The sequence below is a fragment of the Zootoca vivipara genome, chromosome 6, assembly GCF_965207765.1.
Source record: "Zootoca vivipara chromosome 6, rZooViv2.hap1.1, whole genome shotgun sequence".
Taxonomy (NCBI): Eukaryota; Metazoa; Chordata; class Lepidosauria; order Squamata; family Lacertidae; genus Zootoca; species Zootoca vivipara.
The window spans coordinates 18,120,395-18,134,920 of record NC_142589.1 but is presented as its reverse complement, the minus strand read 5'-3'; the positions used below and the strand labels follow the sequence as shown (position 1 = coordinate 18,134,920).

Here is a 14,526-nt window from a genome sequence, read left to right as displayed (position 1 = left end):
CGATGAGGAGAGAATAGGGAATCCTACACCTTCCACCAAACCTTGCAAAGTTAGCTGCTCGCTGCCCATCCTAGGACCCAGGAGACCTGGGTTCAAATCCCCGTTCAGCCTCGAAACTTCTTTAGTGGCAGATGAACCCCTCGGAAACAAATAGGTTAAATAATCTTTATTTTGAGTTGTGTCAGTTGGTTTTACAAATAGATTTTAAATTATTTGCAATATATATATTTATATTTATATATATATTTATGTATATATAGGAAATATTACAAACAAACCGACAACAACAACAAAAAAACAACAACCCTTGACAAAAAAAACCTCCCCCCCGTCTTTAGCCCTGTATAATTAGGGCCGAAAATTAAAATATGTTCTCTTTTTTTAAATAAAAAAAGGTGTCTTGATAAATTCTTCCCTCATTTTCTTCCTCGATAAAATGTACATCCATTGTAATAAATGATTGTGTGTGTGTGTGTGTGTGTGTGTGTGTGTGTGTGTGTGTGTGTGTGTTAAAGCAAGAACTTTAAAAAGATGGGCTTTTTCTGTAACTCTGAACAGAGTTAATGTTCTCTAGTTTTGTTTAAACATTATCATTATTATTTTAAAAGTATTTTGCATGGCAGTGTAAAAACATACAGGCAAACAAACAAACAAACAAACAAACAAAGGGGGTGGAAAGCAATAGGAAGCGGTCATTCCACAGGTGCTATGTACAGCTGACATTTGAAGCATCACAAAATTATTATTTTTAGCTGACATTTCTTGGGGAAATGATTATTCCCCCCCTCCCCCCCAAGTTATTATGGAGCTAAGCAAAGGCAATGAGAAGCATTTTCCTGCCTGTTCTACAATTGGCTGCCTGAACCCCTTTTCCTAAATGAGTAGTTAAACCGGGAAAGAAAGAGAATTACTTGGACTTCCCTGAAGATTCACGCTCCCGCTTGTCCTGTTCTGAAAAAGCACGAGTTTGAACGGCTCTTTACTCGGGGACAAGTCCACCACATGTGGTAAAAGGTCCCTTCTAATTTTTTACATTTCCAACATTTGTTATCCTTTTTATGATATATCTTCGCCAGTTTCACTGGCGCAAGATACCATCTATACATCATCTTATACATGTTTTCTTTTAACACATTACAAGCAGTAAATTTCATATTACTTTTCAATAACCTTTCCCAATCTTCCATCATAATATTATGTCCTATATCCTTTGCCCATTCAATCATTACTGATTTTGTTTGTTCATCTTTTGTATGCCATTCCAACAATAACTTATACATTCTTGAAAGATTTTTAACTTTTGGTTTTTAGAAAGTTTTAAGTTGAGAATAATAAGACAAATTCCAGTAGCAATTCATGAATGGTACACTTTGATCTTGAAACTTGAAACTATCGCTTGTGAAGAATAAACCGAAACAGGGCCTTGCCCAGGATTCCTAAAAGCTGGATTGCTACTGGAATTTGTCTTATTATTCTCAACTTAAAACTTTCTAAAAAAATTAATCTACTATGTGGCCAGAGCTCTTGGAATCTTTTCATCTGATTTTCTCAACTCTCAAGGACTCCAATTTATTTAGTATCTCGCCACTGAGAACAGCATAGGAAGTCGCTTTATACTGAGCCAGGCCACTGGCGCATTTCGCACAGTGGTCCATGCTGACCGGCCAGGGTCTCAGGCTTCATTGGAGATGCTTGGGATGGAACCTGGGGCTTCTGCATGCCAGGCAGATGCTCTACCACTGAGCTACGGCCCTTCCCTGAAGACGCAGGATCATAATAAGCTGCTTTCTACTGAGTCAAACCACCGGTCCACCCATTGACTACTGCTGATTGGCAGCGGCCCTCCAGCGTTTCAGAGGGTCTCTGCTGTTGCCCCAGCCCTAACCAGAGATGCTGGGGATTGAGCTCAGGGCCTTCCTGCATTCAAAGCAGATGCTCCGCCACTGATCTACAGCTCCTATAGCGTCAAAGGTCCCACGACAGGGATGCTGGAGCCGGCAGGTCTTTGCAACTTCCAACACAGAAAGAGACCTTACCTGCACCTACCAGACTAATGTGCAGATAGGAGTTCACTTACTGGCTTTTGAACTTCACAGATGCTTCGAGAGGCTAAAAAAAAACGTATCTCTAAAAAAATAAATAATGCATGCTGTTTAGCAAACAAACTGAATGCAAACTTTCCATGCTGATTTTAAAAAATAGGTGTATATCTCAGAGGTTAACGCGAGACAGGCTTATGAGTGGACACATGCAAAAGCGAGAGAGGCTGGAAGTTAAGTGGAGTCGCCCATCTCTGCTCCAGAGGAGGCTGACGTGTTTGGGCAATTGGGCACTGAATCACTAACCTCTGCCTGCACTCCGGCAGAACCTGCCTTCCTACTTACAGACAGCCCTGGGGATCTGCACTACCTGCCAGGCCAATGGGAGGTAGGGTCAGAGCCAATGACAATCTAAGCCAACTAATACTATTTTTGCTCCCCTCCTCCTTCTTCCTGCTGAGATCTACCAGGGGCATCACTGAAGAAGAGGAAGCTGACAGCTACCCTCTGGACCGGGTGGAAGGAAGAAGGCAATGCAGGCGAGAGCTGGCTGAAAGGCAGACTGAGGCTGATTTTCCCCGATGGGCCAGCCTCCACTGGAGAGGAAGCACAGTACGGCGACTCATCTCGGCAGAAGATTCACACAGGCAAGCAGTGCAGGGGACAGGAAGTGAGGAAGGCCAAAATGGCTGGGGAATATGTCCCAAAGGCTGGAGACAGGCCATTGCATTCACATACGCCCCGCCCCAAACAGTGTTAAAGGTAACATGCTAAAGACATGGCTGCCCACGGTGAGTACATTTCCTCCAGGGGAAAAAAACAACAACAACGATCAAGCAGGTCTTTCACACCACTCTCAGCTAGACAGAAAAACAAGTGCAGAACAAGCTTTTGCATATTCCAAATGCTGCTTTAGCTTCCGCGACTGAAGTCAGTGGAGAACCTCAGGCATTTCTATCTGGACCTCAGGATTTACTCAGACCACATCCCTCGCTTTGCTCTGCTTTGCAACCCAAATATTTTTGCCTGGATGGAATGTGCCCTTTAACTTATGCTTCTTGCTTGGATGGAGAGACTGAGGTTATTGAGTGTGTGTGTGTGTGTGTGTGTGTGTGTGTAAACTAGCTCCACCCACTTTTGCCTTTTGCTCCACCCACCACTGGAACGTGGCCCAGAAGGGAATGTGGCCCTTGGGTTGAATAGAGTTCCACCCTGTTGTAGCAGCTTCAGTGGGAAGATTAAGGCAGCAACTGGCATCAGCTTGAAGTCCAACGCATATTGAAGACTTGCCTTAGCAAGGAAAGAAAAGGAGGGATCTCAGAGAGGAAGAGAGAATGGTCATGCAGTTCCACAGACATGTTTCCCAGGGAAGATGGGGGGGAGGGGTCTTTGCAGGATCTATTCCCTTCCCCCAGGAACATTCTGGTTGCCCATTCCCCATATTGCATGCTACAAATTTGCATTATTAGTATTAGTATTAGTATAATTTTCCACACACATAAATTGTCCTTTGGAGGCTGGGAGCGGGAGGGGGAGAAGTGCTATCCTCGGACGAGGGCTCTTTGCATCCTGTGCGTTTTATTAAAAATGTGTGTGTGTGTGTGTGTGTGTGTGTGTGTGTGTGTGTGTGTGTGGTTTGTTTGTTGGTTTTGCTCTTACAGGAATGTAAACATCAAGCTTGTTCAGCCCTTCCCAGCGTTAGAGTTTGAAAACAAAGACGACTTCGGTGTCACGGTTCAAGTCAGCTTGGTTCTTGAGTGGGGATGTAAACAGGCCGGCGGAGGCCGTGTCCATACAGGCCCCTTTGGTGAAGCAGCAGGCCCCTTCAGGGTTCCCTCGCTCCTCAATGGGGCTCCCCTTGTTCAGCGCCAGGCTCTTCAGCCTCTGCCTCTCCTGTGCCTGCTTGGCCCGGTTGGCGATGTACCTCACTCTGCTCTGGCTCCTGGATGAAGACCTTCGGAGGAGGCCCACCCCTTCCTCTTCCTCCTCGGACTCAATTGGCTCGAGGCTGGTAGGGGAAGAGATGTCATTCTCCTGCTGGAAGGTGGTTAGCTTCTTCAGGCGCTCTGTGAGAGGGTCCAGGGGTTTTGCCGAGGACCTGGCTGCCGCACAGTGCCGCTGCTCCCTCATCGACCGGGTGATGAAGCTCCGGCTGATGCTGCGGTACTTGCCCTCGAAGACGGACGTGATGTCATCCGAGGTCAGGTCACCAAGGCTTTTCGATTTGGCCTGGTCGCTCTCCTGGCCTTTTGGCTTCAGGCAGGACTGCTTGAGGCTCTCCATATACAACCGGCTCCAGGTGTGCCTTCTGGGTAGGGATGGCAACCCTAGCTCGAGACCCTTGGCTAGCGGTCTAGGGCGCAGCTCATCCTCTGTGGGTTGGCCTGACCTCAAGTTGGGATTGGATTTGCTCTTGGTCACCATGGGCATTTCACTCCTGGAAGCGGCATTCGCGGACCACGGGCGTGCGCCTCTCCTCTCGGGGATGACTCTGAAGTTCTCATGCTGGATTCCAAGGTCTGGGAGGCTTTTGCGGGTGAGGTTGGGCAAGGAGAGGTCTATGACCGTATCGTTGGAGGACATGCTGGAAGAGGAAGACATGCTGTCCCTGTGACTGCTGGAGTCCAGCTTGCTCCAGATACGGTCATTCACTGTGGCATCAGAGTACACTGCAGCTGCTGGTGAGAAGCCACCAGGGGACCTCATTGGAACCGAGCAGTCACAAAGGTTCTGCCCTTCGCTTTTCGACCTCCTCACTATCACATGTGGCGTGGAGGGGACTGCGGCACCTTGAGTTACTTGGGGAGAATCTCGAGGTGAAGCTAGCGTGCTGCTCTCCACGTTGCATTGTTGCAGTTGCCTAGCTGCATTGCTGGCCTTCTCGTCCACTCTCTCAACATTCATCAGTTCTTCAGCCATGCCATCTCTCTTCTTCTGGCAACCATGGGTAGAATGAGGCCCAAGGTTGGCCAACGCTACATCGTCCTGAGTTTGTGAACCAGCCTGACCTCCATCGCCTCCTTGTTTCTCATTTCTCCTAACGTTTTTTGGTCCCAGAATACTTGTGATGGTTGGGCTGGGAGCAAGGGACCTTCTGTCCTCCGAAACCACCACCGTGTGCTGCGGAAGAGGAACTCTCTGAAGCGGATCTGATGGGTCACGGGAATTCTCAGGCACAGACCCTTCATTGGGATCGCTAGCAGGAGCAGTAGTGGGCAGAGAAAGGCAAAAAGGAGCAGGCTGGTCCTCGTTGGCAACAAAGGGCTCTTCACTGATGGTCTCCAGGCTACATAATGAAGTGACTGACCTCTGCATTGAGAATTGGCGGACATCTGTAGGAAGAAGGGAAGCAGTGAATGAGATTGATCAGTTACCGCATGAATTCTTTTACAGCTACAACTCTAATACACCAGACACAATACATATAAGGTTGTATCCAACTAAATTATACTTCAAGTAGACCCATGGAAATTAAGGAACCTAAGTTAGTCGTGTCCATTAACTTCAATAGGTTGGGCTAGCATTGGATTCAACCCATAATCCACAGAGAACAGATTCAAAACAGCTTGTTCATTGGAAGAATATCAGTTCGTTCTGGGTGATACTTGCCTCTCCCTCATCCCAAACTGTCTCAGTGAATGGAGGATAGTAAGAGCTGTGACTCCTCTCTACTCTGCCTGGTGCACATACCTATTAGGGGATAATTTCTGTTCATTTTGCATTTAAATAATTCAAATTTACATAATTCACACTTTCTGACAAAATACACAAAATGAACCCAGCCCTCCACTCCAAATTTTGCAGTGCAGTTTTCCAGGCAAGTAATGTGCACAAAAATGAAAAATAGGTGAAGTGTGCAGCCTGATGCATACATTGATGAAGATAACACATAAAAATGTGTTAAGGGAAATTGCTTTGCGAAAATGAGTACATTAGAAAAAAAAAAAGGAAGATGTCTCCCTCCACTCCTGGCTCCTCCTGCAGCGTAGTGCCCTACCAGAGGAGGTAGGCAGTGCATCTCTGTTTGCACATTGCATACAGAGACAGAACACTCCTACCATCTCTTGCTTGACCTGGCTTCTCTGGTAAGCGTGCATCCTATAGGAAAACAAAAGAGGGTAGGATTTCCCCTATCCCATTCCTTTATTGTCCCGTGTGGGTTTGGTCTGCTCTGACTTCCAATGCTCCTGAATTTTAAACTAGGATGACTTCTAAAATTAGTGCAGGAATTTGAGCACGCACAGCTTGCCATAGCTTGCAGCTCCTTTAGTTCTCGATGCACTTGTAGGTACCGATTTAAAAACAACAACACGACAGGAAGGCAATTTTTTCATGCTGTCATATGCATGATTGTATCAAGGTTCTTTCTGTGCTGTGTTTTACCGACACGTGCATGCACTCTGACACATTGGCAAAACTCCCCCCCCCCCAAAAAAAAGAATTACCGATGCAATTGTGATTACATCAAATTGTCTTCTTGCAGTGTTTTACCAATGCACATACTGGGCATACTGGGGAGGGGGGGGCAGGGGGAGAGGGTAAGGGAAATCATAAATGAACTGAAGGTTGTGGCAAACTTTTCATCTGCAGTGCTCTGTACTATAAATCTGAATTTTTTTAATAATAACAACAACAACAACAACAACGTGGAACTGAGGGTTCCTAATGAACTCTGGAAGCTTGTAGGCTTGCCAGAGGCATCTGCTTGGCCACTCTGAGAACAGGATGCTGAACTAGATGGGCCATTGGCCTGATGCAGCCGGGGTCTTCTGGTGTTCTTAAGCAAAGGCATGGGAGTCAGAATTCCAAAACCCAGGCTTATAAAATTAGGATGGAGAGAATGCTGGAGGGATCACTTCCCAAGTGCAAGGCACGTGTGACCAAGTTTCCTTTCATATGCGTAATTCCTTACAGGTTAAGGTGGCGATTCAATAACTGGTTGCCAAAACTTTACATTGGCTATCAAAGGCTGCTTCCCCCATCCTCCAAGACATCTCACATCAGCTGAAGACACGCACACACTCGCACATGCTTTGGGGAAACAGTGTTAAGGGGTGATATCCAACCAACACACCTCGGCAGTGCAAGGAATTAAGTTTGCCCAGTGGAACTTTCTCTCTTCTCCTGCCCTGCACACCCACTAAATGTGGAGTCGTGTTTTTTGGGGGGGTGGTGGGAGAGGGTATGGGGTGCATGTGAGCAGAGGTGAAAGGGGAAGTTCCTTTGTGCAAGCGTACCATTCCTTGTGTTGACAGGATATGACAGTTGGGTACCGCCCAGTGCCAATAATATATTTCTTATGTAATCAGCATAACATAGGATTAAAAAGGGGGGGTGAATAAGGGCGAGGGACTGAATCAAAACCATGCATGGCATTTTTTTTTCAAGAAATCATGCAGAAGTTGGAAAAGGGAAGCACAGAAAGATAAAGGAAGGAGGGGGGGGAATCAAGCAATACTGCACTTAAACTAACGATGCTCAACAGTTACCTGTAATTTGCTCATCCTTTCAGTTCTTAACTACAGAGACAAGAGATTGCATGTGGAATAATAGGACAGAACACAGGAGAAAAAAAAAACCACAGTTAGTTCAGGAAAGGGTGAGCGGAGAAGGAATAAATTAGTAGGGAGAAGTAAGGGGGAATAAAATCCATTTGGATAAGCTTCTGGTAGGATCCTGAGAATTCTTTTTTTACCAACCAGAGGTGTCCAGGCCAAATTGTTAATCAAGGGCGGTAAAACATTTGCCCACCTTTCTAAAAACAAGAATAAGAAGGGTGGATGGGTTTACCATAACAGAAATAACTCAAATGCCTGACCACTTGGGGCTACAAAAGGTGGCCCGTTTTTTGCAGCAAAATCCACACCTGGCTCCCAAAATCCACTGCTGTGTCAGGCCAACAGACTAGGCCATAGGAATCCACAAGCTGATGACCCCTGATTTACGGTGCAAAGTTGTGCCTTCTCTACTCAGAAGCAGGACCCATTGAGTTCAATGGAACTTAGTCCCAGCTAAACTGCAGCCAAAGGCTACAATCCTATACACACTGGCACTGGAGCAGCTGGTCCCACTGAACTTAATGGGACTTGCTTCTCTATGTAGACAAACATAGGATTACTCTGCATGCCAATTTGTGCTGCGATGCCTGCAAAAGTATCTCATTGAAACAAAACAAAACAAATTAATGAAATGAAACCTAAGATAAACTTAGATCCCCAACCAAAGGGGCTCTTCGTACCCATATCCAACATTTATACCAGGATCCAAGCATGTAATTCCTAGAAATGCTGATAGAGAATTAGTTCTCTTGTTCCTTATTTTTGCATGATCCTCTGGTTGGATTGGAAAACAAATCTCAGAATCATACTTATGCATTAACATGATTAAAACAAAGAGACAGAGACGCGCAGACAAACCACAAAAATCTACAGAAGGATTTGCTACACCGGAAATGATTTTGCACATCACAGAAACCAATGCACATCTAAAACTGAGCACATCTAGAAAGAACGAAGCCCCAAGCATTTGTGAACTGATGGCTGTGTGTGTGTGTGTGTACTCCCCTTGCCCACACTAAACGGAGAGCTACCACAGCAAAATTAAAACACAGCGCAGGGACTTCTAAGGGGAAACTGAAATGACGACACGATCTAAAGCGGATGGGTGGGGTGAAGAAGATCTGGTCTTACCAGTAAAGAATATAGGGGATTTACTTCGAATTTCCTCCAGTTTCTCAGCAAACAAGGCATTCATTTCCCTCTGAAGGGTGCCCGCCTGTTTTCTGGAGGTCTCGGACAAACGTTTGGGGAAGTCAGGGCTTCCGAGGCTCTCTAAGCTGCTGGAGCTGGAGGACATGGAGCCATTGCTGGTGGTGACCAGGTTGACCGTGCTTCCATATTTGCCACCAGGCTGGGCCTGCCACCTCTGCCGGGAATGGCCTTTCGCCCCGTGACATTTGGAGTCACCGTTTTTCTTCCCTGAGGTCGCAAAGGGCTGGCAGGTCCTGGGCAGGTTATCGGCGCCAGCCCTGCACAGGCGCAGGTCTGGCTGCTGTGGCCTGGGCTGCTGCTCCTGGACCCCCCAGCTTTTAAGCTCTAACCTCTCCTCGCCTCCTGCCAGGCTGCCGTACTCATTACAGTGCGAAGCGTCGTTGGGGGCGGGCCGAGCGTCGCCGTGGTCGCTCCACTTGCACTCTAAATCGGGGCTCTCGTTCAGGCCTATCATGCACTTCATGCAGTTGGTGGCCACGCCGATCCTACCCGATCCATTGATGGCGCAGCGGGCAAAGACGCCCTGCTTCTCGCTAGGAGGCTCCTGCAGGCGGACCCGGTTGGACCTCCGGACGGGCTCGCTGAAGGTCGCGTCCCTTTGCGCGCGGCTTTCGCCTTTGCCGAAACTTTGAGCCTTACCTTTCAACCCTTTGCCTTGAGCCTCCCTGTGGACACCGTCTCCAAGAGAGGGTGCCGGGGACCCGCATTCGGGCTCTTGGTCGAAACGAGGGAGGGAGGAGTCCTCCAGTTCGCGGTCCTCGCCGTCCCCTTGGGAGCCGTGGTCTTTGGTGTCGATTGCAATCTCGGGGAAGCCCTTTTTGGTTTTCTTCTGGGTCTTGGTGGGCGCGCTGGCAGTCCGCCGTAAAATGTGGCTGCTAAAGGAGTGTTTGCGGTTGAGTTGGCCAGCAGCATGACTGTCTAGAGAGGCCTGCTTTGGATTTCTGAGAAACAGGCCTTTTAAGCCCAGAGCCTGCTTGGCCTGGAAAAGAGAATAAGAGGGAGAGAAAAAAAACACCCATAACAGAAGATGTGCATTTCTCTCCCCCAGCGCGCAAAGAAACAAAAGGTTAGCGATGTGCAACGTGGTGTTATTAACCTCATGGGTAGCATCACCTATCCAGGGTGGGCTGGAAGACAGAATGAGGAGGAAGGTATGAGCTGCAAGTTTTTGGTTTCACACTTCTGTCGTCCTGCTAGTCCCCCTTCCCAATCGACCCACCAGCCACTTCATTGTGATTCACTAATGACACTTGCGTGTTTACTCATACAGCTTATATCAGGCATCCCCAAACTGCAGCCCTCCAGATGTTTTGGCCTACAACTCCCATGATCCCTAGCTAACAGGACCAGTGGTCGGGGAAGATGGGAATTGTAGTCCAAAACATCTGGAGGGCCGAAGTTTGGGGATGCCTGGCTTATATGCATGCTCACTGAGAAATGAAGCCCCATTGACGTCAGTGTTGCTTAATTCCAAGTACCTTTGGACTGGGCAATTTATTGAGGGGGGGCAGAGAGTGGTGGCCCACCCACCACTTTCCAAAGGGATCTTCTGCCTTAGGCATAGCTATCACTCTCACGAACCATTTCTTTTACCTCCTGGAGGGGAGGACCTGACCCTTCGGCTTCCTGCAGCCAGTCCTGTCTCTGTGTTATGGCTACATCTTTTAATTACCAGGGTTTGACTCCTCCAAAAATGGTTTCCTTGAAATGGCACTGCAAGCTGCCATTTTGTTCAGAGGGAGCTGCAAAGGACTAAGCCTGCCATTCTATGCACGCTTACCTGGGAGTAAGCCCCCCTGAACTCAATGAGGATTACTTCCGAGCAGACATGCATAGGATCGCACGGGGGGGGGGGGTAGCCCCTCCAGTGGATTGGTAAGGAAGAGAACGAAGCATGTGATGAAAGTCTTTTTAGACACACCACACAACCTTTAGGCACTGGTGATGCATGGCTATCGCTGGGCATGTTCATAAGTTAGTGTATACACAGTAAACAAGCAAAGTCTTCATTTACACAGTCTAGTGCCCTTTACCCCTGAATGGCAAGGAATTTGTGCAGGTGAGCCCCCCCATCTGTTCCACCCCGTTCAAGATTTAGAATTTGGTAACACTGAAGGTGGGCACGCCATAACTTTTCAGACACTTTTCAGCTGATTTGAGAAAGCCAAGGTCGCCGCATGGTTCAGGTATTAATTTCCCACCTCTTCTCCACTCGTCCTACGATGGTCTCCGGTCAATTGGTACATTGCTGAATATTTGCGTTGCTTCAGAAATCTACAGCACCTTCCTGACCAGGAGTCAAAGTGGAACAGGGGGCAAAACATTATAATACGTGCAACATGAGCAACAGTGGCAATACCCAACTGCCTCCAAGTGTCTGAAAGAAACACCTCCTACCTTCTGAACACAGTGTTCAACACTGCTACGGTCATTCCACAGACACTTGCCAATTTGCTGGTGAATGGCAGTTTCACTTGAAGCTTTCCACACACACACAAAAAGGAGTCTGCTTCAAGTGTAGGATGTTGAGCGACTGCTTGGAACAGAACAGAGCTAACTCTAAGCTACTACGGCTTCACTGATGAGTAGGGATGGGTGAATTTGTCAATTTCATCTTCTCCCAAATTTATCATTTTCCAGTGTTAAGTTCGGTCCTCCACATTTCTACACCAGTTGGCCGTTTTCTAAAAGTTCGCGTGAAAATTCGACAGCACTTGAGTGTGAATTTCACCCAATATGCACATTTGCATGCAATACTGCCTTATATACACATATTGGCAAAAACCAGTTGGCAAATGCATTTTGGCATGTCATTTTCAGTCATATTTGCATTTTTAGGCACACTTTGCCCTGGTACATACACCCTGCTTGGCTGGAGATCTGCACTGCGAAAATCTGAAGAAGGGCGAATTTTGAAGGCTGCTGCACAGTATTTTGGTTCTGATATTGTTTAAGAAATGCAGATTAGGAAGGTTTTACTTTAAATGAGAACTGAGTCAAATTTCTCCCCCATTGCTGCTGTTGGAAGATGAGTAGTTTTGGAGGAAGGTGGGAATGATTAATTCCTTGAGATTGTACATTGATTAGTTATCTATGCGACTGTAGTTGGGCTTGAAAGGAAATGGCAAATAGCATTAAAGGGTTGATCTAACTAAGCCCTACTTAAAGTAGACCCATTGAAATCAATGGACCTATGATAGTCATGTGCATTCATTTTAATGGGGATACTCTGAGTAGGGCTAACATTGAATGCAACCTATATAACTCAAGAGACAGGTCTGTTACTCTAACATTTTCTCACTGGGGCTTTTTGCTACCTATCCTTTATTCTCCTGCTCTGTAGGGATTCAACAGAATGGAAGCTACCAAATTTCAGGGACTGAACAGCTAGCTGCTAATGGAGCAGCCCAAAGAAGCAAAACTTCAAAATACATACCGAGTCAAATTGGCAAGTGCATAGAATGACCATCCAAACAGTAATCAGACTTTGCAAATAATTTAAAACCCCTTGGGGCACAAACTTCAAGGGAGGGCAGGGGAATCTCTGTACACATATACATAAATAATGTGAAGTTTCCCACCCACCCCACAAAGAAAGAAAAGTATCCCATTGATGTAATGAGGTGAAGTGCAGTGACGGCTCCCCCAGTTCAATCCATCTAGACCATTTGATGCGTCCCAGTGAGGCTAGCTATTGACGCTTGAATCAAAACAAGTGATTCAAGGCCCCAAATCCAGTGCAAATTTGGTTGGAAGAAAAGAAAGGTCATTTAAGAAGAAGATCCAGCATATTTGAAAAAAGAAAAAAGTAACAGTGGGGGAACTGGGTTCTCCAAACATAGAGGGAACGAAACGGCAAAAGATTCCCGCTTATATCTGAAGGGGGATTTCCTCAAAAGATAGGAGGTATCTGGGTGGGGGAGGTAGAATTTGCTCAACTGGAACTTCATTTCCCCCTTTGAAATTAGTAGATGGTGTCTAGTCCACGAATGAGGGTAAGTGATGGGTGAGGGTAAGTGATGGACAGGGGGAGGGCAATGGAGGGGTGTTGTTGTTGTTTTCCCCTATAAAGGATATATTTTATCCTGGATCTGCTTCATAAATGTAGAGCACTCTGGCTGTTCAATGGCCCGGCAAACGTTCCAGGAAATGTTGCAATCCATGTAATGAGTGGAAGATTTAATTTATTTATTTTCAGGAAGTGGAAGAAATAAATAATAAAAAAGAGCTAAACAAGGGAGGGAAGGGAGAAGAAAACCACCAAATGTTAATGATGTTATCGGTTAGAGAAGCATGCAGAACGTGTCGCTAGGAGCGCACTACACCTTCCTGTGTTGGGAGGAGGAGGAGGGGGGTACCTTCAAGGCGTCTAAATTTGCTCTGCTTCTAAAAGGAGGAGACTTTTTTTGACACAGAGAAGTCCACTGAAATCACAAACAGACAGAAGTAAAAGGCAGAAAGTGAGACACCGAACAAGCTGAGGAGGCTACACAAAGAGATAAAGGCAACATCAGGAGGGCGGTGGCAGCGGAAGGGGGCTGGAGAGAAGCCACACATGAGAAATCTGACGAGTAACACAGATAAGCTGAGAGAGAGAGAGAGAGAGAGGGGGGGGGAGAGGGGGAGAGGGGGAGAATGCAATAGGAGGTAGTCATTTGGAGGTGGATGTATGCAAAGCTTAAAAGGCAAGAGTAGGAGGGCCCTGTGATTCCCTTGGAGTACAGAAAGTTATAATGGTGGACCAAGGAGCCGTCAGCTTTCTGAGGACCACAGGGTTGTCTCCCACCGAGTTCTACTCAGAGCAAACCCACCGAAATTAATGGACAGAAGTAAGCCATGCCCATTAATTTGAATTGGCCTACTCTGAGTAAGACAGACTTTGGATACAACCCATAGCTTTCCTCTTTTTTTATTAAAAAAAGCAGATTTTTTACAACTAGGGGTGGGTGGAGCCATCAAAGTTCAGCTACTCGCAGTTATGCTCAGGGGAAGGACCGATTCCATCCTGTTTCTGTGTGGATTTTCAAGAGGAAGACCTTAAACGTCTGCACAGAAACAGCAAGGTAAATAAAAATAATAATAGAAGTACTTACGAGACGGGCCGGGGGCTGCTGTACTGCCTCTGTTCTTCTAAAAGAGATTTCTGGCCTTTAAACTCTCAGGGAGAACTGTTCACACACACACAAATACCCCCGGGCTGCCCTACACATCAAGTTCTGCTCCCCTCAGCAGGTATTTGCTCTCTTGCATTCGAAGCACATGCCCAGAAGCAGCTCCCACTATGGCCTGTGTGTGCCTGGATTAACCGTCTTTATCATGTTAAAGGGCAGAAATCTCTTTGGACTGCCCCACAAAGGAGTCTGCAAGACTGGGGGTTCTGAAGCGGACCCACAATATTAAGTGACTATATTCATGCACCAGAACTGGTTGGATTTAGTACCTATGTGCCATTTTGCATATCCTTACATCTTCCATAAAGTATAACTGCATTAAAGGTAAAGGTGCCCCTGACCGACAGGTCCAGTCGTGTCCGACTCTGGGGTTGCGGCGCTCATCTCGCTCTATAGGCCGAGGGAGCCAGCGTTTGTCCGCAGACAGCTTCCTGGTCATGTGGCTAGCATGACAATGCTGCTTCTGGCGAACCAGAGCAGCGCACGGAAACGCCGTTTACCTTCCCGCCGGAGTGGTCCCTATTTATCTACTTGCACTTTGATGTG

General features: G+C 46.8%; 1 protein-coding gene across 3 annotated transcripts in view; it reads right to left on the bottom strand.

Annotated features, from left to right (window-relative positions):
* Positions 1–157: 157 nt before the first annotated feature.
* The window catches only part of PLCH2 (phospholipase C eta 2), a 320,826-nt gene continuing 306,457 nt past the window's right edge, over positions 158–14,526 (bottom strand). For 2 of the 3 annotated variants that reach the window (XM_088671661.1, XM_088671663.1), the window contains 2 exons: positions 8,729–9,788; positions 158–5,371 (listed from right to left, as the gene is read on the bottom strand). In XM_088671661.1, coding sequence (XP_088527787.1) covers positions 3,738–5,371; positions 8,729–9,788 — 2,694 coding nt within the window. In that variant the 3' untranslated portion in view covers positions 158–3,737. The remainder of the gene's footprint in view (positions 5,372–8,728; positions 9,789–14,526) is intronic. The other variant, XM_088671662.1, reaches the window with a different exon arrangement.